The sequence below is a fragment of the Cygnus olor genome, chromosome 6 (genome assembly GCF_009769625.2).
Source record: "Cygnus olor isolate bCygOlo1 chromosome 6, bCygOlo1.pri.v2, whole genome shotgun sequence".
In the NCBI taxonomy this organism is placed as follows: Eukaryota; Metazoa; Chordata; class Aves; order Anseriformes; family Anatidae; genus Cygnus; species Cygnus olor.
The window spans coordinates 6,882,050-6,900,628 of record NC_049174.1 but is presented as its reverse complement, the minus strand read 5'-3'; the positions used below and the strand labels follow the sequence as shown (position 1 = coordinate 6,900,628).

The 18,579-nt window shown below is 43.6% G+C and overlaps 1 protein-coding gene across 16 annotated transcripts in view; it reads right to left on the bottom strand.

Moving 5' to 3' along the window:
- UNC80 (unc-80 homolog, NALCN channel complex subunit) overlaps window positions 1-18,579 on the bottom strand; it is a 132,861-nt gene that overhangs the window by 48,874 nt on the left and 65,408 nt on the right. For 13 of the 16 annotated variants that reach the window (XR_005820914.1, XM_040561013.1, XM_040560999.1 and 10 more), the window contains 10 exons: window positions 17,743-17,843; window positions 14,544-14,741; window positions 11,787-11,894; window positions 10,858-10,996; window positions 5,844-6,025; window positions 5,339-5,470; window positions 4,121-4,307; window positions 2,887-3,018; window positions 2,242-2,385; window positions 452-552 (listed from right to left, as the gene is read on the bottom strand). Coding sequence is in view for 15 of the 16 variants with exons in the window: in XM_040561013.1 (XP_040416947.1) it covers window positions 452-552; window positions 2,242-2,385; window positions 2,887-3,018; window positions 4,121-4,307; window positions 5,339-5,470; window positions 5,844-6,025; window positions 10,858-10,996; window positions 11,787-11,894; window positions 14,544-14,741; window positions 17,743-17,843 (1,424 nt within the window). In the remaining variant the exon portion in view is untranslated. The remainder of the gene's footprint in view (window positions 1-451; window positions 553-2,241; window positions 2,386-2,886; window positions 3,019-4,120; window positions 4,308-5,338; window positions 5,471-5,843; window positions 6,026-10,857; window positions 10,997-11,786; window positions 11,895-14,543; window positions 14,742-17,742; window positions 17,844-18,579) is intronic. The other 3 variants (XM_040561000.1, XM_040561007.1, XM_040561008.1) reach the window with 2 other exon arrangements.

Sequence of the window (18,579 nt, the reverse complement as noted above, 5' to 3'; positions counted from 1 at the left end):
TTCTTCTAGAAGCTGCTTTCTGTAATGCAGACTAATTAATTTCTTAAGGTGGGGAGGAAGGCGGGTAGAAGGAGAAGAGTTTCACTGTCAGCCAAGGACAGACAGACTGAGAGACAAGGCCACGAGACCTTTGAGAAAAAACTGAACAGGATCGCATGGGTGGAGGTAATATGGCCTGTTTTTGATAGAAAGGGTTGTGCTTCACTAAGCATCTGTTCAAGGCTAGGCTTAGAGCAAGTCACATCCTTAGCAGGGGTAAATGAGCTGTGTGTCCCATTTACATCAGTGGACAGTGCCTGAAGCCAACTGATGATATGGCCTAAAAGACTTTGAGGCACATTATAATTGCAGATGTTCTTCTCCAGACACTACCCACAGAGGGATTTTGCTTGCAGCTGTTCTCCCCCGCTCTAAGCAATATACAAGCCCAATGGGAAGAAGAGGAGTTTACCTGTCGGTTGCTTATTGTGAGCTTCTCAAGGAAATGGCGCAGGACTGTAGAGGGGTCTTCAATTAAGCAGTTCCACAGGACCTGCTGAGCAACAGCACTTACTGTAAAACAGAAAGAAAATATGGTCAGAACTCTCTCCCTTAGAAAAGCCTTGAAATAGTGCACTTAGATGCAAATGTTCCTAACCTTCTACTACAATTAGCATTTTTGTACTGAAACACACAGGAGCTACTTTGAGGCACTAGGACTCCTGTTCACCACTGCAGTCATTTGAAGCAAAAGTCAATAACAGAATCGTAGGGGTTGGAAGGGACCTCTGGAGATCATCAAGTCCAACCCCCTGCTAGAAGCAGGTTCCCTACAGTAGGTTGAGCAGGAAAGCATCCAGGCAGGTCCTGAATTTCTCCAGAGAAGGAGAAATTCTTTTACACTGTAAAGAAGTTCTTATGCATGTTTGTGTGGAACTTCCTGCGTTCCAGTTTCTGGGCGTTGCCTCTTGTCCTATCGCTGCCTTCCCTAAATTCTGGTGATAGGATAGGAATCACTTCAGCACTGTAGTCAGAAAAATAATAAAGAAATAACTGCTTGGATTTACAACTCCATATGGGCAAATATGTCAATTAAAAAAAAAAGATCATATACTTTTCTTCATTCATGGAAACGCCACCTCATGGTGATTCACTGAGTGACTTTATCTGGTATTAATGGACAGTATTAGATAGTCGGCAGGGGATTATGTTGATGATCAACTCCCCAAAGTGTAATTAATCGTAGCCCTGTGAAGATTAACAACAGCAGAGAATTATTCACTGTTTTGTTTTCAGTGCTCAGTTCTTTGTCACAAAATGACATATTATTTAGGTGACTGGCTACACCCACCCAAAACTGAATAAAGAATGTGACAGAAAGTTAAGTGTGCAATCAGCCATCATGACAAGTGATGAGAAAGGAAGAGCAACAGTCCACCATCTATAACCATTTAAGAGAAACAAATACAGAAGAACCTCTTATTACTTTACAAATACATCACAGACCATAAACAAAATGTTAGAACTGTTTATAGCTGGATTTCCACTTGTCATAGGATCAAAGAAATACTGGTGGGAATAGGCTTTGGGACGTCTCTAGTCCAAGCCCTGCTTGGAGCAAAACTGTCACCGACACCAGATTATGTCAACCACAGCTTTGTCTAGCCAAGGCTTGATAGCTGCTGTGGAAGAAGAGGGATGGAGATTCCATGGAGACTGCACTATGCTCCTGGTAGACAAGTTCCTTCCTAATTTGCATCTTGAACCTCCCAAGCTGCAACCTGTGCAGTAGAGTTCCTCTGTTTGCTTCCTTTTTATTACACAAAACAAGCCCAGCTTCCACAATCACTCCTCACAGAACACCTGTTTTAGGCCTCTTACTGTCCTGGTATCCCCTTGCTAGATCTTTTCCAGCTTCCCAACATCCTTCTTGAACTGGGAGCCTTTTTAGGGTCCCAAAAGATAGCAAATATCATTTGAAACCCAGAGCAAAGAAGAAAGAGCTTACAAGATCACATTTCTGTTGTCCACACATTTGCAACTAGTTTGTGAGGATTGAAAAGGTTATTCATAAGCTTTGTAACAAATATATATACTCATAACATACTACTACTAGGAAACATGAACTATGAGCAAATACAAGGTTGTATTATACCTGTTCCCACTTTAGTTATGGCACCTAACAAATGAAAATATTTTAAGTGCTGGCAGGTTCTGCCACTCCTAAGCAAGAATCACTTGAAGTGTAATCTAGGTCAGTACCAGCTACTCCATCCTCCCGGACTTCTCCGTCTTCCATCAGATGGACAATGGGGAGCACTGCTGCACAGATGCATGCTGGAAACACAGCCTGAGGTGGTTGTGGCACGTGATGGTTCGGAGTATGCTCTGTAGTGTGTTCTTCATCTGGAGTAGTAAGAAGAGTAGAAGGTAAGTGTCCATGAATAAGCTGTGACACTGCACAGGCAGGTCAGATAAAAATCTGTGTTAGGTGGTGAACAAACAGAACAAAATGATAGGCTGCCTGGTCACTGTGCAAGCACAGAAGCTTTACTGTTATCTCCAAGAAGAAAAAGCGTCTCCAGTCAACTTCTTGATCAAGAATTTTCATTGTCAATATTATCTTTTCTAATTTATATTTCTTTTCTTCTAGACATTACCTTTTCTTTTTTATGAAATCTCATTTCATTACCATTTTTTGGCCACAGTGGTCTCCGAGGCATGACTCAGTGTAAACATTATGACAGGAAGAATGAATAAAATAATGCATGGCAGTAATTTATTATAAAGAGTTCAAGCCTGAGAATACATTCGGCAAAAGAAAATGCCATCAGCTTTAAAGGTTAGCAGGAAAGGCTTCCAATAAGTGAAATCCTAGGAAAGTATACTCCAAAGTGGTCAACCCACCTTCTGCACTGACTGCTGAGCGCACTGACCAGACAGAGCCACGGCGGAAGGAATAGTTCCTATGAGATGTACTGGAGGTGCAGGAAGGACTCACAGAGAGACGGCGGGAGGCCAGGTTGGCAACTTCTTCTACTGACAAAGAGAATGGGAAATGTCAACCCAGGTCTAACTGACAGACTTTAGGGAGCTTTCTGAAGGAGAGCACTTGCAACCAAACTGGAACATTGACAATTGAACTCAGGTAACACTCAGAAGGAACAATTTCAGATCTATAAAGAGTGGGTAGGCAATTTGCTCATGCTTTGAGAAACAGCTGAATATTGCTCCATAGGAGTGTTCAGTGCTTTGGTGAGTCACATTTTAACTGAGGTGGCTCTATGCTTCTCTTTGTCTACACCCTATTATCCACCATGGTTGGTGGTGCTTAGTTTTTCCTAAGAATTGGGAATTCTGCTCACATACTTTCCAATGCATGTTTAGATCCAGACACCAGCGTAATTACCTAATTGCATATGCCTTGTAATGACTTCAATAAAATCTTTGTGCTCTGTTAGCTTGAACCAATGAAAATCCTCACCCACAGACTAAGTTTTCAGGGCACAACTCAAGCCATGTAACTTTAACCATCTGAAATTTTAGTAATGAGTTTGAGCTGGTCATCTAGACCCTCCCCTCTAGATACCATAAAGACAGAAAATTCTGGAGGCAATTCAGTCTGTCCTAAGCTATGTGTCTTAAGACGAATACTGCCAAATACTCCCACCCTTTAATTATCAAAGGGTTAAAGTTAAGAAAGAAAATTTTCACTCTTTTGGCCCATATTCTCATTGCATTAAAATCAGACCTCCCAAAATGCTGGAAGCTTTGATATATTAAGAGCTCTGAAGTTACACTGATGCTGGCTGAAGGGGAAAGGGGTAAGCGGGGCTTGGGACACAGTGAATGTTCAATATATCTCAGGTTTTGTGGTTTTTTTTTGCACTTATTTTTAGTTATGATTTTTTCTCAGTCACTTAGACTCTTCAACAAATGAGTGTGGCTGCTCACCACCTTTACAGAGGTATTAAACTGTGGTAGTACTTGCTCATGCTCTGAGGTGGTGAGCACACCAAAGCAGGGACCTTCCTAGCACTACTGACTGCTTTTCCTGGATGTTACATCCCTAAGCAGTGCTGTATGTTGGTGGCAGGTGCTCCCTGGTTCCTGGAAGGCTTTTCCTGGCCCTGGAGCACACCTTCTTCTTCCTGCTCTGAGCTCGGTGTGCAGGTTGGCTCATAGCAGGCCTCCTGAGTGATTGGGATGGCAGTGATGAGACTGGCTTCCCGACCCAGACGTTTCTTCTCTTCCTCCTGCTGCAGGTTTTTTAGGATGTGCTCTGCTCGCTGATGGGAACGTGACACTGCTCTGGCTGAAAAGGACTTCTGTCAGGAAGAAAAGAGAAGCAGCACAGCCTGAAGCTGTTGGTTAAGATGCACACATCCTAGGTTTTTCACTAAGGTCCTCAGTGACATTCAACAACTCAGTTTGTAAATACAAATCAAAATAGTTCTAGTTGCACCAGGAGCTATGTCTATAGCAAGCCTTGGTGCTGACTTCTCCCACGAGGAACTGCACAAATTGGCACATAGGAAACTGTCAGACATTTCAAGTGAACTAATTCTTTGGGGACATAACAGCTGTCTGCTCCTAAGATCTGACTTACTGTCTCTCACAGGCATGTGTTATACAGTAGAGTGCCCCATTGAACAAACAGACAGAAAAGCCTTATGCTCATACAGGATGTCCCATGCCCTATATGGACAGTGTACTGACTAGATTTTCCCCAGCAGAGGATGACAAGAAAACTCAGAGTTTAGGCCACATCTTTTGGTTTTAGTTCCCTCCATGCCCTTACTGAGAAACAGCAATACTCACCCTCATGATATAGAATCATAGAAGGGTTTGGGTTGGAAGGGACCTTAAAGATCATCCAGTTCCAGCCTGCTGCGAGGGGCAGCGACACCTCCCACTAGAACAGGCTCCTCAAAGCCCCATCCAGCCTGGCCTTGAGCACTGCCAGGGATGGGGCATCCACAGCTCCTCTGGGCAACCTGGGCCAGTGCCTCACCACCTTCATAGCAAAGAATTTCTTAATGTGTAACCTTTATCTCCCCTCTTTTAACTAAAAGCCATTACTCCCTGTCCTGTCACTACACTCCCTGACAAATAGTCCCTCTCCTGCTTTCCTGTAGGCACCCTGTAGATACTGGAAGACTGCTATAAGGTCTCACTGGAGCATTCTTTTCTCCAAGCTGAACAACCCCAACTCTCCCAGCCTGTCTTCCTAGGAGGTGTGCTCCAGCCATCTGAGCATCCTCGTGGCCTCCTCTGGACCCGCTCCAGTAAGTTCCTGTCCTTATATTGGGGGACACAGATCTGCTTATGTCTGGGGGTCCCAGATATCTCTGCTTACCGACTGGTCTTCATTTATAGGGTCTTGCACACTCCCGCTGCACTGAGGAACCCAGGGGGGATCAAACATTGGCACAGATGGCATCCCCAGGACGGGGGAAGGCAAAGTGAAGTTTATACTTGGAGGAGGAATCTAAACAAATCCATAAAAGACATTTTGTATGACAGCATTCTAATATTAATGTCTGTAGTGCTAATTAAATACGAGCACAAGTACCCAAGACATTAATTACCAATGCAATTTATTCCCAACTCTGCATTTCACTACAACGTAAGACTACGACAGACAGATTTCTTTCTTTCTCTGGTGTTTATCTTGACCCCATTATGCTTCTCCCATTTTTAAACAGGAGTTCTACACATCATCTCCCCCTCTGGTGTGACTTACATGATGATTTCTTTCTCTAAACTGATTTTGAGGCAATTTCATGGCAGCATGTCACAACATGTCTACCCCAGAAGACAAGCCACACATGGCAACATTGTGTTTCATGTGTCCTATCTACCTTAAAGATCTGTTGTGCTCCTTCTTCCATCCTTGGCCAGACTTGATATCTAAACCTCCAGAGTGTGTGAAATTTCAGAATGGCATTCAGTCTTTGCACTGTCTCTGGGTGATGAAATTCGGACATCAGCATGTCAGAAACAGCCTCTGGCACTTTCACAGCACACAGCAGAAACATGGCAGCTGCAGGGAGAGAACATCTGATCATCTGTTTTGCTTATTACTGTGTTTATCTGGCAGGAAAAATTGCAGCTGTATAAACTCCCAACAGAAAGAAACTTTGGCTCCAAAAATAAGACCAGCAGTCTACCAGGCTTAGCAAAAATTGTACTGCTTCATGAAACCAAGCATGTGTGATTCCACCTTTTGGAGCCATGCAGCATTATATGTGCAATGCTTTAAAAAGGTTCTGTCAAATCTGCTTTTAAAATAAAATACAGCGTTGCTCTTCTCACTAACATCTCAGCCATGAGTAGTTTAAAGTAAGAAGCATCTCTTGAATAGCAGGACTAATTCAGTTTGGCTGTCTAAAATTTTATTTCCGAGTGCCTTCTGTGATGATTAGCAAAGGCTGGTTTAACAGTTCAGCCTTTCCCTCAGCGCAGGAGGCAGTGGCCCAACAGAAGACTCACTTGTCTATTTTCATGGGATAAAAACAAAAAGAACGGTTCTTATCTACCTAGGCACCATGCAATGACTGCAATCTGCTCAAAGACAAAATTGAGTTGCTATATATTGGGAAGCAAAGGACAAGATCACAATGGAAGACAGCACAACAGAAGTTGAACTGGCCCATAGTTGCTTCATTGGAGCATATTTGAATATAAACAGACATAGTCCAACTCCAGCCCTGTGGAGGCCAATTAATTTAGATGTGTACCTCAGGGGCACTGAACAGGAACCAAAGGAACAGTGCTGCTGTGGGAGTTTTGTGGGTGTCAGCGCCCACGGCTTCTTTGACCACTAGCTTACCACAGAAAGACTGGAGGCAATTTGTCTAGATTTGGTGACAGCTCCTCTCCATAGCAGAAAGAGGACATTTGCCATCTTGTTTGCCTCACCACTTATTCAGAAGGTGCAAGGCATGAGAGCTGTGCTAATGGGAGGCAGTCAGAACACGTGCAGAAGAATACAGCTGCTCTTTGACTGCTTAGGTCCTGCCTTGCACTGCAGAGGCTCCCGGTTCTGCTCCAGCATCATTCTCCAAATCTGCAGGGCCCCTCCCGTTTCACCACCTCAGAGAACGTTCCGCTCTTCACTGTTTTAACTGCATCTATGTCGGGTCTTAGTAGGGCTGATGTGAAAGTGTGAGCTCATGCTGAAAGCTTTCCATACCCCCAGAAAAGAAATACATCCTGGAATGGGGTCAGTAGATGGTGCTGTTGTCCAGTAACACGGGAGTTTCTTTTACCCCGCTTGGGGATAGCAATGCTGTGAGTGTTCAGGTCCGCCCTTGATGACTGATTTATGCTGGGGCTGAAATCACTCTTGCTAACAGTATAGCTACCTACAGACTCTCAAATGGATTTTAATCCTCCCTTCAGGAAGGGGAAAAGGAGCAAGATGTATCTAACAGGCTGTATTGGAGGAGCAACCAGATAGCACTCCTCAGAAAGAGCAGCAAAGCTTTATTACCTTCTCTGTGAGCCCGAGTAAGGTTTTGATATAGGAAAAAGAATAGTCAAAATTATTCCTCCAGAAAGGAGCCGAAGGGGGGGGGAAAGGAGTGCAGCCTCAGGCAGCTTGTTTCTCTTTATTTTGCTCCTCTCTATTCCTGTTTGCACATTTGGCCCCGTGTATTGGGTTTACATGGTGAGGCATTGGTAGCGGGGCGGCTGCAGAGTGGTCTCTGTGAGAAGAGACCAGGGGCTGCTCCTATGTTGGACAGAGACAGTTCCAGCTGGCTCCCAGATGGAGCTGCTGCTGGCCAAAGCTGAGCTCATGAGCCGGTTGAGCCCCTGTGAAAATGTATTTAAGAGGGCAAAAAACGCTGTGCAGCAGCTGCAAAAGAGAGGATTGAGAAAAAAACAGGAGAAAAACAACCCTGCAGACCCCAAGATCAAGTGAAGGAGTGCTCCAGGCATCAGAGCAAAAGTTCCCCCTGCAACCCAAGGAGAAAACCATAGTGATGCAGGCTGCCCCCCTGCAGCCTGCGGAGAGGAGCCCATGCTGGAGCAGTCCGTTCCTGAAGGACCGCACCTTGTGGTACACACCCGTCCTGGGGCAGTTCTTGAAGAACTGCAGCCCGTGGGAAGGACCCATGCTGGGGCAGCTCATGAAGGACTGTAGCCCATGGGAGGGACCCCATGCTGGAGCAGGGGAAGAGCGTGAGGAGGAAGGAGCGGCAAAGTTATGAACTGACATCAACCCAATTCCCCATCCCCCTGCACTGTTCAGGGAGGAGGAGGATGTAGAAGAATCAGGAGTGAAGATGAGCCTGGAAAGAAGGGGGACATGGGGAGAAGGTGTTTTCAGTTCTCGGTATCCTAATCTGTTACTAAATGGCAGTAAAATAAATTAATATTCCGCAATGCAAGTTTGTTTTGCCTGTGACGGTAACTGCTAAGCAAACTCCATCCTTATCTTGACCCTCATTTTTTTTTCGCTGTTATTTTCTCCCCTTGCCTTGCTGAAGAGGGGGAGTGAGAGCATAGCTTGGTGGGCATCTGAGGCACTAAAGAGGACTGTAGTGGGTTAGCTTTGTCTGGTCTCTCACTGAGATAAAAGCCCTTTAATGAGAGAAAAATAAAGGCTGCATGTGGTAGCAAAAAGAAAAAAAAAGATTTATTCTCTACTCCCTGTAAGCAGGTGATGTCCAGCCACTTTCTGGGAAGCAGGGCCTCAGTATGCATAGCTGTTGCTTCAGAAAACAAATGCCTTTATAATGAATGTCCCCTGCCTCCTACTCCCTTCTTTTAGCTTTTACTGCTGAGCACAACATCAAATGGTACGGAATAACAGACCTTTTGGTCAGTTTATGTCAGCTGTCCTGGGTATGTCCCCTCCCAGCCTTTTGACCACCCCCAGATTGGTTGGTGACTTTGTTGGAGGCAGAGGGTTGGAGAGACAGCCTTGGTACTGTGAGAGCACTGCTCAACAGTAGGCAAAATTTGTCTGTCATCAGCACTGTTCTAGCCACAAATGCAAGGCACAGCACTATACGGGCTGTAATGAGGAAAGCTAACTCCATCCCAGCCAGACCCAATACACCTGGAAAACACAAAGGGAAAGGGAAGAGCACAGAGAAGGCCCATGGGCTGAAGAAGTGCACTGTGTACTGGAGGAGCAGATAGAAAGTGAAGAAACCAGAACTGATGAAGAGCACTGAATGCAGATTCAAACAATGGACTTCAGGGCAGAATTTACTGCTGCCTGTGGAAAATGAAGGACTGGTAAGCTAGATGGAAGTGTGAGGGAGAAAGCAGAGAAGTCTGAGAACACTTTAAAGGTCTTGCATGGCCAGCAGCTTTTGATAAAAATACCCATAATTTAATCTCCACTGTAAAAACATCTGTGATGGCTCCCTTAGGTGTACAAATGTGGGGAAGATGGCAGTATTTAAGCTATTCGCTTGGGTGGGTGCTGGGGGAAGAGAAAGGTAAAATTTGAAATTTGTGGGAGGTTGGCTTAGATATGAATTTGATTGCTTTAATTTGTGGTTTGTTTAAGAAATCTGTTTCTTGCATCTGAGCCACGTTCACTGTTTCTAGGGTTGTGGCCCATGATCTCTGAACATCCGACATTAGCGTACATTGGCTAAGAGTATTTGGACAGGACAATAAAACTAGAAGGGACCTCCTGAGTCACATCATCTACTTTCTTTCACAAACTATTAAACCTGAGTGCATTTGCTCTCTTTCCCGGTGGTTAGAAATCTTGTTTTCCAGCTGGAAGAAGTCATACTCATCTTTATGCTACCATGGCTTAAACATTTTTTCCTCCTTGCCAGGTCTACTGTATTTATGGAAAGCAAGAGTATTGCCTCTCAGTCTTCACCTCAATCAATTAAATAAATATCCTTATCATACAGATTCTTCATTCTTCCTCCTGTCCTCACAGTCTTTCATTGTACCTGTCCATGCAAATGTCTCTTTCTTCAGCGACTGGAATTGTGCCCAAATGTGCTGTGCTCTAGGTAATTGTAGGATATGCTTTACAACAGCATCAATACTTTTTATCTCCAACACAATACCTCTTCTAACACATCCTGACTGCATTTATTGCTTCCACATCTGAATTCTGCTTGGTAACTCACAGTCATCCTGTGGCCAACTGATACACACTCTGAACTCCTCTGCATGTCTCTCAGTTCCATGGGAAAAGATCCAAACTCATAACAGAAAATTCACTGCTAGTTTGTATGGACAGTCTTACATTTTGTAGTAAGAGATTTCATCCCCTTTTTGGAGTTCCTTTTCCAAGGTAACACACTCCCAGGTATGTGATATTCTGATATTCTTCAGTCTTAAAGATGCCTCTCAATTATGTGCCATCAGCAAATATCTGCACAATCTAATAGCAAGTGGGAATGTAAAATTTAAATACCATACCATACAACTACCCATTAAGAAACACTGCTGTTTCCATGCAACAGGAGAATTTTTCTTTCAGCACAACAGAAGTAGCTATGACAGTTCCACTTCCATTCCATTTCCCGGTTTTTGCATCAGCTCTCAAATGGTACTAACAATTTCCACGAGGCAACATACCAAATACTTCAGTAAACTCTGGTCAGATTATATCACTGTGTTTCCTCTGCCTAGAAACCCTAGAAACACAAATCACCAATTTTATTTCTCTTGTCATCGACCACAACCAGGGCTGTGCAGATTGTCTTTCTTCTGACCACCTCTTTTATACAGATCACAAAAGCACATGGTCTATGAAAACCAAACAGCCATCAGGAAACCCTTGGTGTCATTAAGACCTCCTCCACTAGAAAGCTGTCTTGCAAGGCCCTGTGACCTGCTGTGAGTTGATCTTTCTGACTAGCCACACTGATTTGGTTCCCTTACCTGCTGCTCCAGCCATGTGCTCATCCACACTGAGAAGGAGCTCCCATGCTGCAGGCTGGATGTCCCCATACATCTCTTCTGTGAGGATAGGAGCTGCTTTGATTAGCAGTGACAAAGGTGCAGGGGAGAGGCTCATTACCTGGGGGGGAGAAAAAAAAAAAAAAAAAAAAGCTGTGCCTTACAGCTGAGCTGTATAATCTATCCCCAGTGAACAATACACTCAGTAAAATTAAAAAAAAAAACCACAAACAAACAAACAAAAAAAAACACCCTAGTTTTGGACTGCACATTACTCATTGATCGCTTCTAGTTTCAGCCATTTCAGATAATGTTCCACAGAAAAATGTTGCTTTTAGCCTACACTAAAACAGCAGTGTTCGCAAGCTAGTTTCATGTCTGTTGCTAGTTACGTATGTCACCAAAGCATGGATAAAGAGGACAAAAAGAAAGCAAAACTCTTCCAAGGTGATGCACAAACAGTGATATATACCCACGAAAATCCCACAGACAACCAAGAAAAGGCCTGTGAACAGCCCGTTGCTTCTTCAGGAACATGGAACAAGAAAGAACATAGGAAACTACTGCTATACACTGGCAGGTTGTTTCTAAACATATTTGCGGATTCATTTTTATTTTTTGTATCCCCAATCTTGACGCACTTATCTCCATGGGAAGCCAGAGATGCTGATTACCATTTAATGGAGCTACAAGTTTAAAGGACTTTTTTTTGACAGGAGTTACCTCAAGAGGCTTAAATTTAGCATTACTCAGCTGGGGAAAACATGCAGGGCTGAATTAATCAATATTCAGCAACGACAGTTCTTTCCTTCACACAGGCTTTAAGATCCATACATATTTTCCTTCCTGTTGCAGTTTGACCTGACATTTATGTAGCAATCTCCCCAACCAGCATATGGCCCAGTCAGTACCTGGTGCCTGATATATTTTAACATTCCAGAGTCCTTCTTCCCTTCCAAGTTGATATCAATCACTCTCTTTTTTAGAGAGGGAGTTCTGAGGCATGACTTGTCTGAGCACTGAAAGGAAAAAACAAAAAAGAAAGTCGAGTTCACATTTTGATTTCCCAAAATTTAGAAAGGGAAATCACAGATAAAAGAAATTTCCACATGCTAGAAGCTGCCCAGTACCAGAGGTGCAGTACAAAGCCTTCTCTAGTGCTAGCAACATGCCTGGTATCAGTGAATGAGATGGTATATCTCGTCCCATTTTCTTCTCTTTTTAACAGCACTTTTCCCAATAAAAGCTTAAAGCAGTAGCCTGTGAACCAAATCATGAATGTGAATATGCTTTGTGTAATCTTCACAGGTGGTACAACCAAGTATTTTAGGTGAACAGCACTTTTAGCACTAAGAGGTACAAAGTCCACAGCTTCCCCCAAAAAATCCAACTCAGCCGTTTGCTGTATACAACTTCAAAATTCCTCTTAGCTACGCTTATCTTTTCTTGCTCCTCAGAAAGCATGTGACAACTCGCTTCAAGACCTGAGCTCATGCCAGCCTGAGAGACATCCCTAGCAGATTGCCAATGACAGTGACAAGGACAGATCCTGTTAGTGTTCATGATTCACAATACCAGGGACCTTTCCCAGAATGGCAGGTTTCCATAGACTTTTCTCCTCAAGCTGGTGGTCTGTTGATTAAAACAGGGTCTCCCATTTATCAAGGGGCTCACAAGCCCCATGGAACACACAGCCAGATCTGCATAGTGCAGCTACCTCCAACCTTTCATACTGCAAACTGAGAGAGGTTCCTCTGGAACCCAGATAACTGGAAACAGTACCTAGGCAGTCAGAAAATGACAGCACTTCAGGTATACCAGAGCACGAGGAACAGAGGAGGCCTACAGTTATGTAAGATACTAGTGTGATCGATCGCTCTTCTGCAGCGAGGTCTGTACAAACACAGGACATGTATTTGGAGGAAACCTTACTGCCTCCCAAACTCTTTTTTCCTTGCTGTTGCTTAATGGCCATGACGGTTTGAAGGATGATGAAACATATAAAACACTGCTTTGCAATTCAAAGCTGGAGATGAAACAATACACAGTAACACAGTGTTCTTTTGCTACCTTTCATGAATGCTGCCAGCTGCTCATGGCAAGCCTGCTTTCTTTGGAGAAAGCAACTGTCTCTCCTCCTTAATATCTAATTGATACACTGCTTTTTCTGTGCCAGAGGGAATATATGGGGTAACTCTTTCCAGGAAAGCAGAACTATTATCTCTTGTTTCATCTGCTCTGTGCTTTGCTCCATAAAGATACCCTTCAGATTCTAACTTGGCAGGAAACAAACAATCTGCTGGTTGATAAAGAAATATTTTAAACTTGCCTCATAACTCCTACATCCACTTATATGGATGATAGCCTCTTTACCCAACTGAAATCTTGATGAGAGTTTCCTGAACACTTTTGCTTTCAATGTTACTGCTAAGCAGTTGGATGACTCCACCATTACAGGTTCTCAGAATAATTGTCATCTGTCTTCTGCAGTCAAGACTATGAAAGTATTTACCAGACATTAACATTATTCATTTGGTACCTCTGTGGGCATTTTACTGAAAGCACAAATCTATTTCCACTGAAGACACAGTGGAACACTGTGGACACAGGCATCACTCCTATGGCAAAAAGGGCATGATCTTGTTTATCTTGCAGAACTGATCATTAAAAGTGTGTCACTAGCAACAGCATAACATTAAAGACTAATTGTCCTGGTTTCAGTTAGGACAGAGTTAATTTTCCTCCTAGTAGCTGGCAGGGTGCTATGTTTTGGATTAGAATGAGAAGAGCGCTGATAACATGCTGATGTTTTAATTGTTGTAGAGCAGTGCTTACACCAAGCCAAGGACTTTTCAGCCTCTCTCTGTCCTGCTAGCGAGCAGGCTAGGGATGCAGCAGAAGCTGGGAGGGGACAGACCCAGGACAGCTGACCCAAACTGGCCAAAGGGGTATTCCATACCATCTGACGTCATGCTGAACAATATATAGGGGTGGCTAGCCGGGGTGGAGGGGGGGGGCCGGCTGCTCGGGGATAGGCTGGGCATCGGTCAACGGGTGGTGAGCAATTGCATTGTGCATCACTTATTTCGTACACATTATTACTATTAATACTATTATTATTATTATTATTGTTGTTATTCTTTTCCCTGTCTTAATAAACTGTCTTTATCTCAACTCACAGGCTTCACTTTCCCGTTTCTCTCCCCCATCCCGGAGAGGGAGGGGGGAGGGTGAGCGAACGGCTGTGTGGTGTTTGACTGCCAGCCGGGCTAAACCACAACACTAATGAATGCAACTCTTGGAACCGATCTGAGAGTTCAGACCTAAAAGAAAAGTTATGCAAGATTTTACAAGAATTTCAAGAATGATTCTTATTAACAGACAAGAAGGAACAAGAAAAAAAGGGACTAGACTCCAGAGGGTGATCAGCAACCAACATTCTTCCTAAACAACACAGATTACATTCTTTCCATAGGGCTAAATGACTCAACAGCTTTTTAAGCAGGACTGAGTTTAGGAAAGTGCTGTGTTCATTTTGTCATGAAAGTACTCTGTCTGAATGCATTATGCAGTCCTTGAAGGTAATTACGCCCTGTCCAGAAAAATTAATAAATAAATAAATAAATAAATAAAACCACAAAAACAGTCTGCTTTTTCCAACTACTCACTTCCTTTTGCTTTTTGCCTCTTGCAGCACTGTTCAACGTGCTGTTTTCTCGGAGAGAGTCCACTGTGTCTCCATACAGGAGTTTGATGGCGCGGACAAGGCGAGCACAGGACCGGCTGTGATGGAGGTAGCAGTGTGGGTGACAGTAGTCAATGTGGGTACATATGAAACTTTGCTGATTGCATAATAGTATCATAACCTTGAAAGGAATAAAAGAGGACAGTTACCTATAGAAAGGAGAGTTACACAGAGAACTGCACAGCTAGTGATGGGGATAGTCAAACTAACTTCCACAACCTAGCCAGGGAGGCAAAAAGCTCAACACAGCCTTTTGAAAAGTTAAGCCTGTCTGTGCTGAGCTCCATACTTGCAAGTAGTTCACAAACTGACTGGGCACAGCTAACTAAATATCAGTGTTAACAAAGCAGACAAAGAGACAGAGCTCGTGTAGATATGTATATTTGGCTAGTAGCAAGATTAAGGTTGAGGAAAACAATGTTCTCTTCAATTCTCTTCAGAAAAGCTGTTGTATTACCACTCTAAGATGAGGGCTTAGACTAGAAATTGTCAACTACTCAATCATCGTCAAATCTGCAAACCCAGCAAGTTCACCAGTTAGTTTCCTTCAATGAAAAGGAAATGAAATATTTCAGTATGCTCTCAATCAGGAATAAGTTGCACCAGTGGTTACTGTATGCTTCCCTTGCTGTGCTCAGGTAGGCCCATCCAGCCTAGCTTTATGTTAGCTGTCTCAGTTATTATTTCTTGTGGTGGTGCCATATGGCAGGAGGGAGCTGCAAAACCCATCTAAGAATAAATATTTGGGCATTTAGCTATACTGAACCCTGCTTTGCTGCAGCAACACAACTATTAGTCCCTAAGCTAATTAATTAAAAGCAACCTTGGGTAAGTCTACACTTGAGTGAGCGCACTCAGCTGTTAAAGACCTGTACACAGGTCTTCATGTCACACACAAAACCAGCCACTTTGAAGCACTCTGAGGAAAACCCCCTGGGTTTTCTTTTTTTCCCCCCTGGCATCTGTAAGCTGTTCACATTGTAGGTCATAACTGGCCTTTATGAACCTTCCTCTTCATCCCACAATCTAGTGTGGAAATACCCAGAACTAACAGAAAGAGGCTACCCCACATTTTCCATGCATTTATTGTTCGTGCCGCTGCAGTCTCCCTGCTCTCTCAAGTAAGACAGCCGCATCACTCTCCACTCTCAAATATTTAGGCTTTTGGAAAGTCAGGAGCTTAATTTAGGATAAATCTGAGTGGCGTATGTATGATTCTTGTCTTTGCCAGCCTGTTCTGGCATCACATTATTTTGGGGTCAATCAGGAATAACTCAAGCCACTAGTGTTGTATCAATCTGTGAACGGTAAATCTGATCAGCACTGTATAGCCTTCTATCTAGCCTCTGGTACGCTGCTATAACTTGTATTTTCAGCACACTGACACAGCGCGAGGACTTCATACTTGGGGCTGCCATAGAAGAAATACTGGTGCATGCACAGAAGCAACAAGATCCAGTGATCCTTTTGAGTGGTTTGCTCATGATTGTAAAGTAAAGCTTTTTGTTTTGCTGCAATTTTAGTTACCATCTACCCACAACTTTCCATTAAAAATAAAAAAATAAAGTTCTCATGCAATATTGGTACTTGCGTGGCATTAACTTGAAGAGGTGATTTTTCAAATCTTCCTTTCTCATATGCAGGCTAACCACACAAAGTGAGAAAAACAGCCCAAGTTCCATTCAGTTTATGCCTCATATTTCTGAGTCCATACATCCCCCCACTTTGAGAGGCACCATGTCTTATCCTAAGTTGCTAGGCAGGAAGATGACTTTATCCTCTAGTAACTCATCTTGGAGTGTACACGTTCATGTCTACATACTCAGATTAGGTCACTGGAATTTCCAGTTGAAATGTAATCATTACCAATAGCATTAGCGAAGTGACAGAGAAGCAGGGAAACAGTCCAGGGATTCAAGTACTGGCTTGGAAAACAGGACATTCAAGTTCCCTGCCCTGCCACCCTCTTCTAAAAATTACAGCTATCAAGAACTGCTTCTGACAACACAGTACTGGATTAAGCCTGTTCTTGTCCACATCCTGGAGTAATAGGGCAGCTGAGAGCAGGCTGTGTGAAATACCTGGGGGAAAGAGGAGGATATTGACTCATTCTTGGCAGCTGTCTTTCCCTCAGGAAAGGCAATTCAGAAGTCAAAAGGAAATTCTGGGAGGAATCAGTCCTCGCACACACATGCAAGACACAATTAGCGTGTGCACAGGGAGTCAATCCAGCTTCTCTATGAAGACTGTACTGCACCATCACAGTGGGTCCGTTGTGAGGCAACAGATTTGTATAGTTGGCTTGGCTGTGGACTGAACGGTTAGATTTGCCCACGCTACCTGCATGACAGATAGTCAAAATTACTCAAGGCCCTGCTGGGTTAGATGTGGCGGTAGAAGGCATCAATGGAATCAAATAAAAAATTCCTAAAGTAGGCATTTTTCCCCATAAGACGTATAACTAAAACCATTGCCATTAGATTTAATGGACACAAAAATATGTAAACTGATTGGAAAAAGGGGTGAGACAAGCTCCCCAATGAAAAGTCTTCTGTAGCTAGTAAACACAGTGGTCACAACAGAATCTCCAGCTCAAGTAGCTTCTAAAATACCTTCTTTCCAGAAGCTGGGAGCCCAGGTCATGCTATAGACCCTTCTGTTACTGCCCAGTCCCAGCCAGGATGGAGATAAGATACTGAGCTGATGGATTTTTTCAGCTGAAGTGGCATGGCTATTTCTCACTTGCCACACCATATACTTATATATATAAAGCACCTATCACCATATTGATAAGCTCTCTTTGGAACCACTCTGATGGCAAGGTAAGAACACGAGTTGGCCTGTTAGTACCTCACCTAGTGAGAAATAGCCCCTTTTCCATTACAAACTGAATATATGAAATGGACAGAGGTAGCAAGAAAGAAACTTATTGCTTTTAGTCTTTTAGAAATGGCAAACAGCCAATTCTGCAAAGGTCACAGCTTACTTACACTTGAGATCCTTGATGCTACATAGAGAAAGCACAGATTGTGATCTGTTGTTTGGTTGCTGGTTATTGCCGGCACAAAGGTTTCCTACCGAAAACGCCAGCCTTGAGAGCACAGCCAGCAACACATACTTACATGCAGCCACGACATGTTCCGATGATAGTTCTCCTCCGTGCCTGTGCTGCTCAGCACCTCTGGCTCAATGCTAGGTTCGCTTGCGCTCCAGGGGCTCCCTTCTTCAAAAGAAAAATACCCAAAGGTGGTTGTTTTTATTGCTCCCTGTGTGCTTAAAGCCTAGGGGACAGCACTTGTAAGCCAGGCCAGCCTTGTGGAAACAGACCACAGTACACAGAATATGCCACAATGGAAAAACTGTGTTTGGACACCCCTCCCCAGTCCTGGTATCATGCTGGCTTGACAATTACAAGAACCATTCAGACTGACAGGCCATCTTGTCAGCAGCAAACACTGCTACCTCCCCACTTTTTTCTTTAATGGAAGGGGAGAAGGCAAACAAATATCAGAAAGAAATTCTTTGCACCATTCAGATGCTGCAAATGGTTGGTGTAGTGATCTGCATTGACTGGGCTCTGTGTTTAAAAATACCAACAAAAATCCAACCAGAAGTGGCATCCAACTGGAAGTGCCGGTGGGCCACATAACTGCTAAGTGCCCATGGAAACTGCTAACGTTACGGGGATGAAAGGGGAAAAAAATCCTGATTCTAGCACACTAGTTCTAAAGAACTCAGGCAAGGGAGAGATTCATGTGGGAACTGCACCAATCCCTCTGTTTCCTGCAGCTATTTCATTACCTATGGACCTCCTATAATACTAACAATACTGGGGATGAACTCTGGTTAATCCTTTCTATCTTCTTGTTAAGTGAACTTTCACTTGCCCATGACTACAGAACAGGCAATCCCATTCTCCACGTTTACCTAACAAACATCTTTTGGTCAACATAAAAATG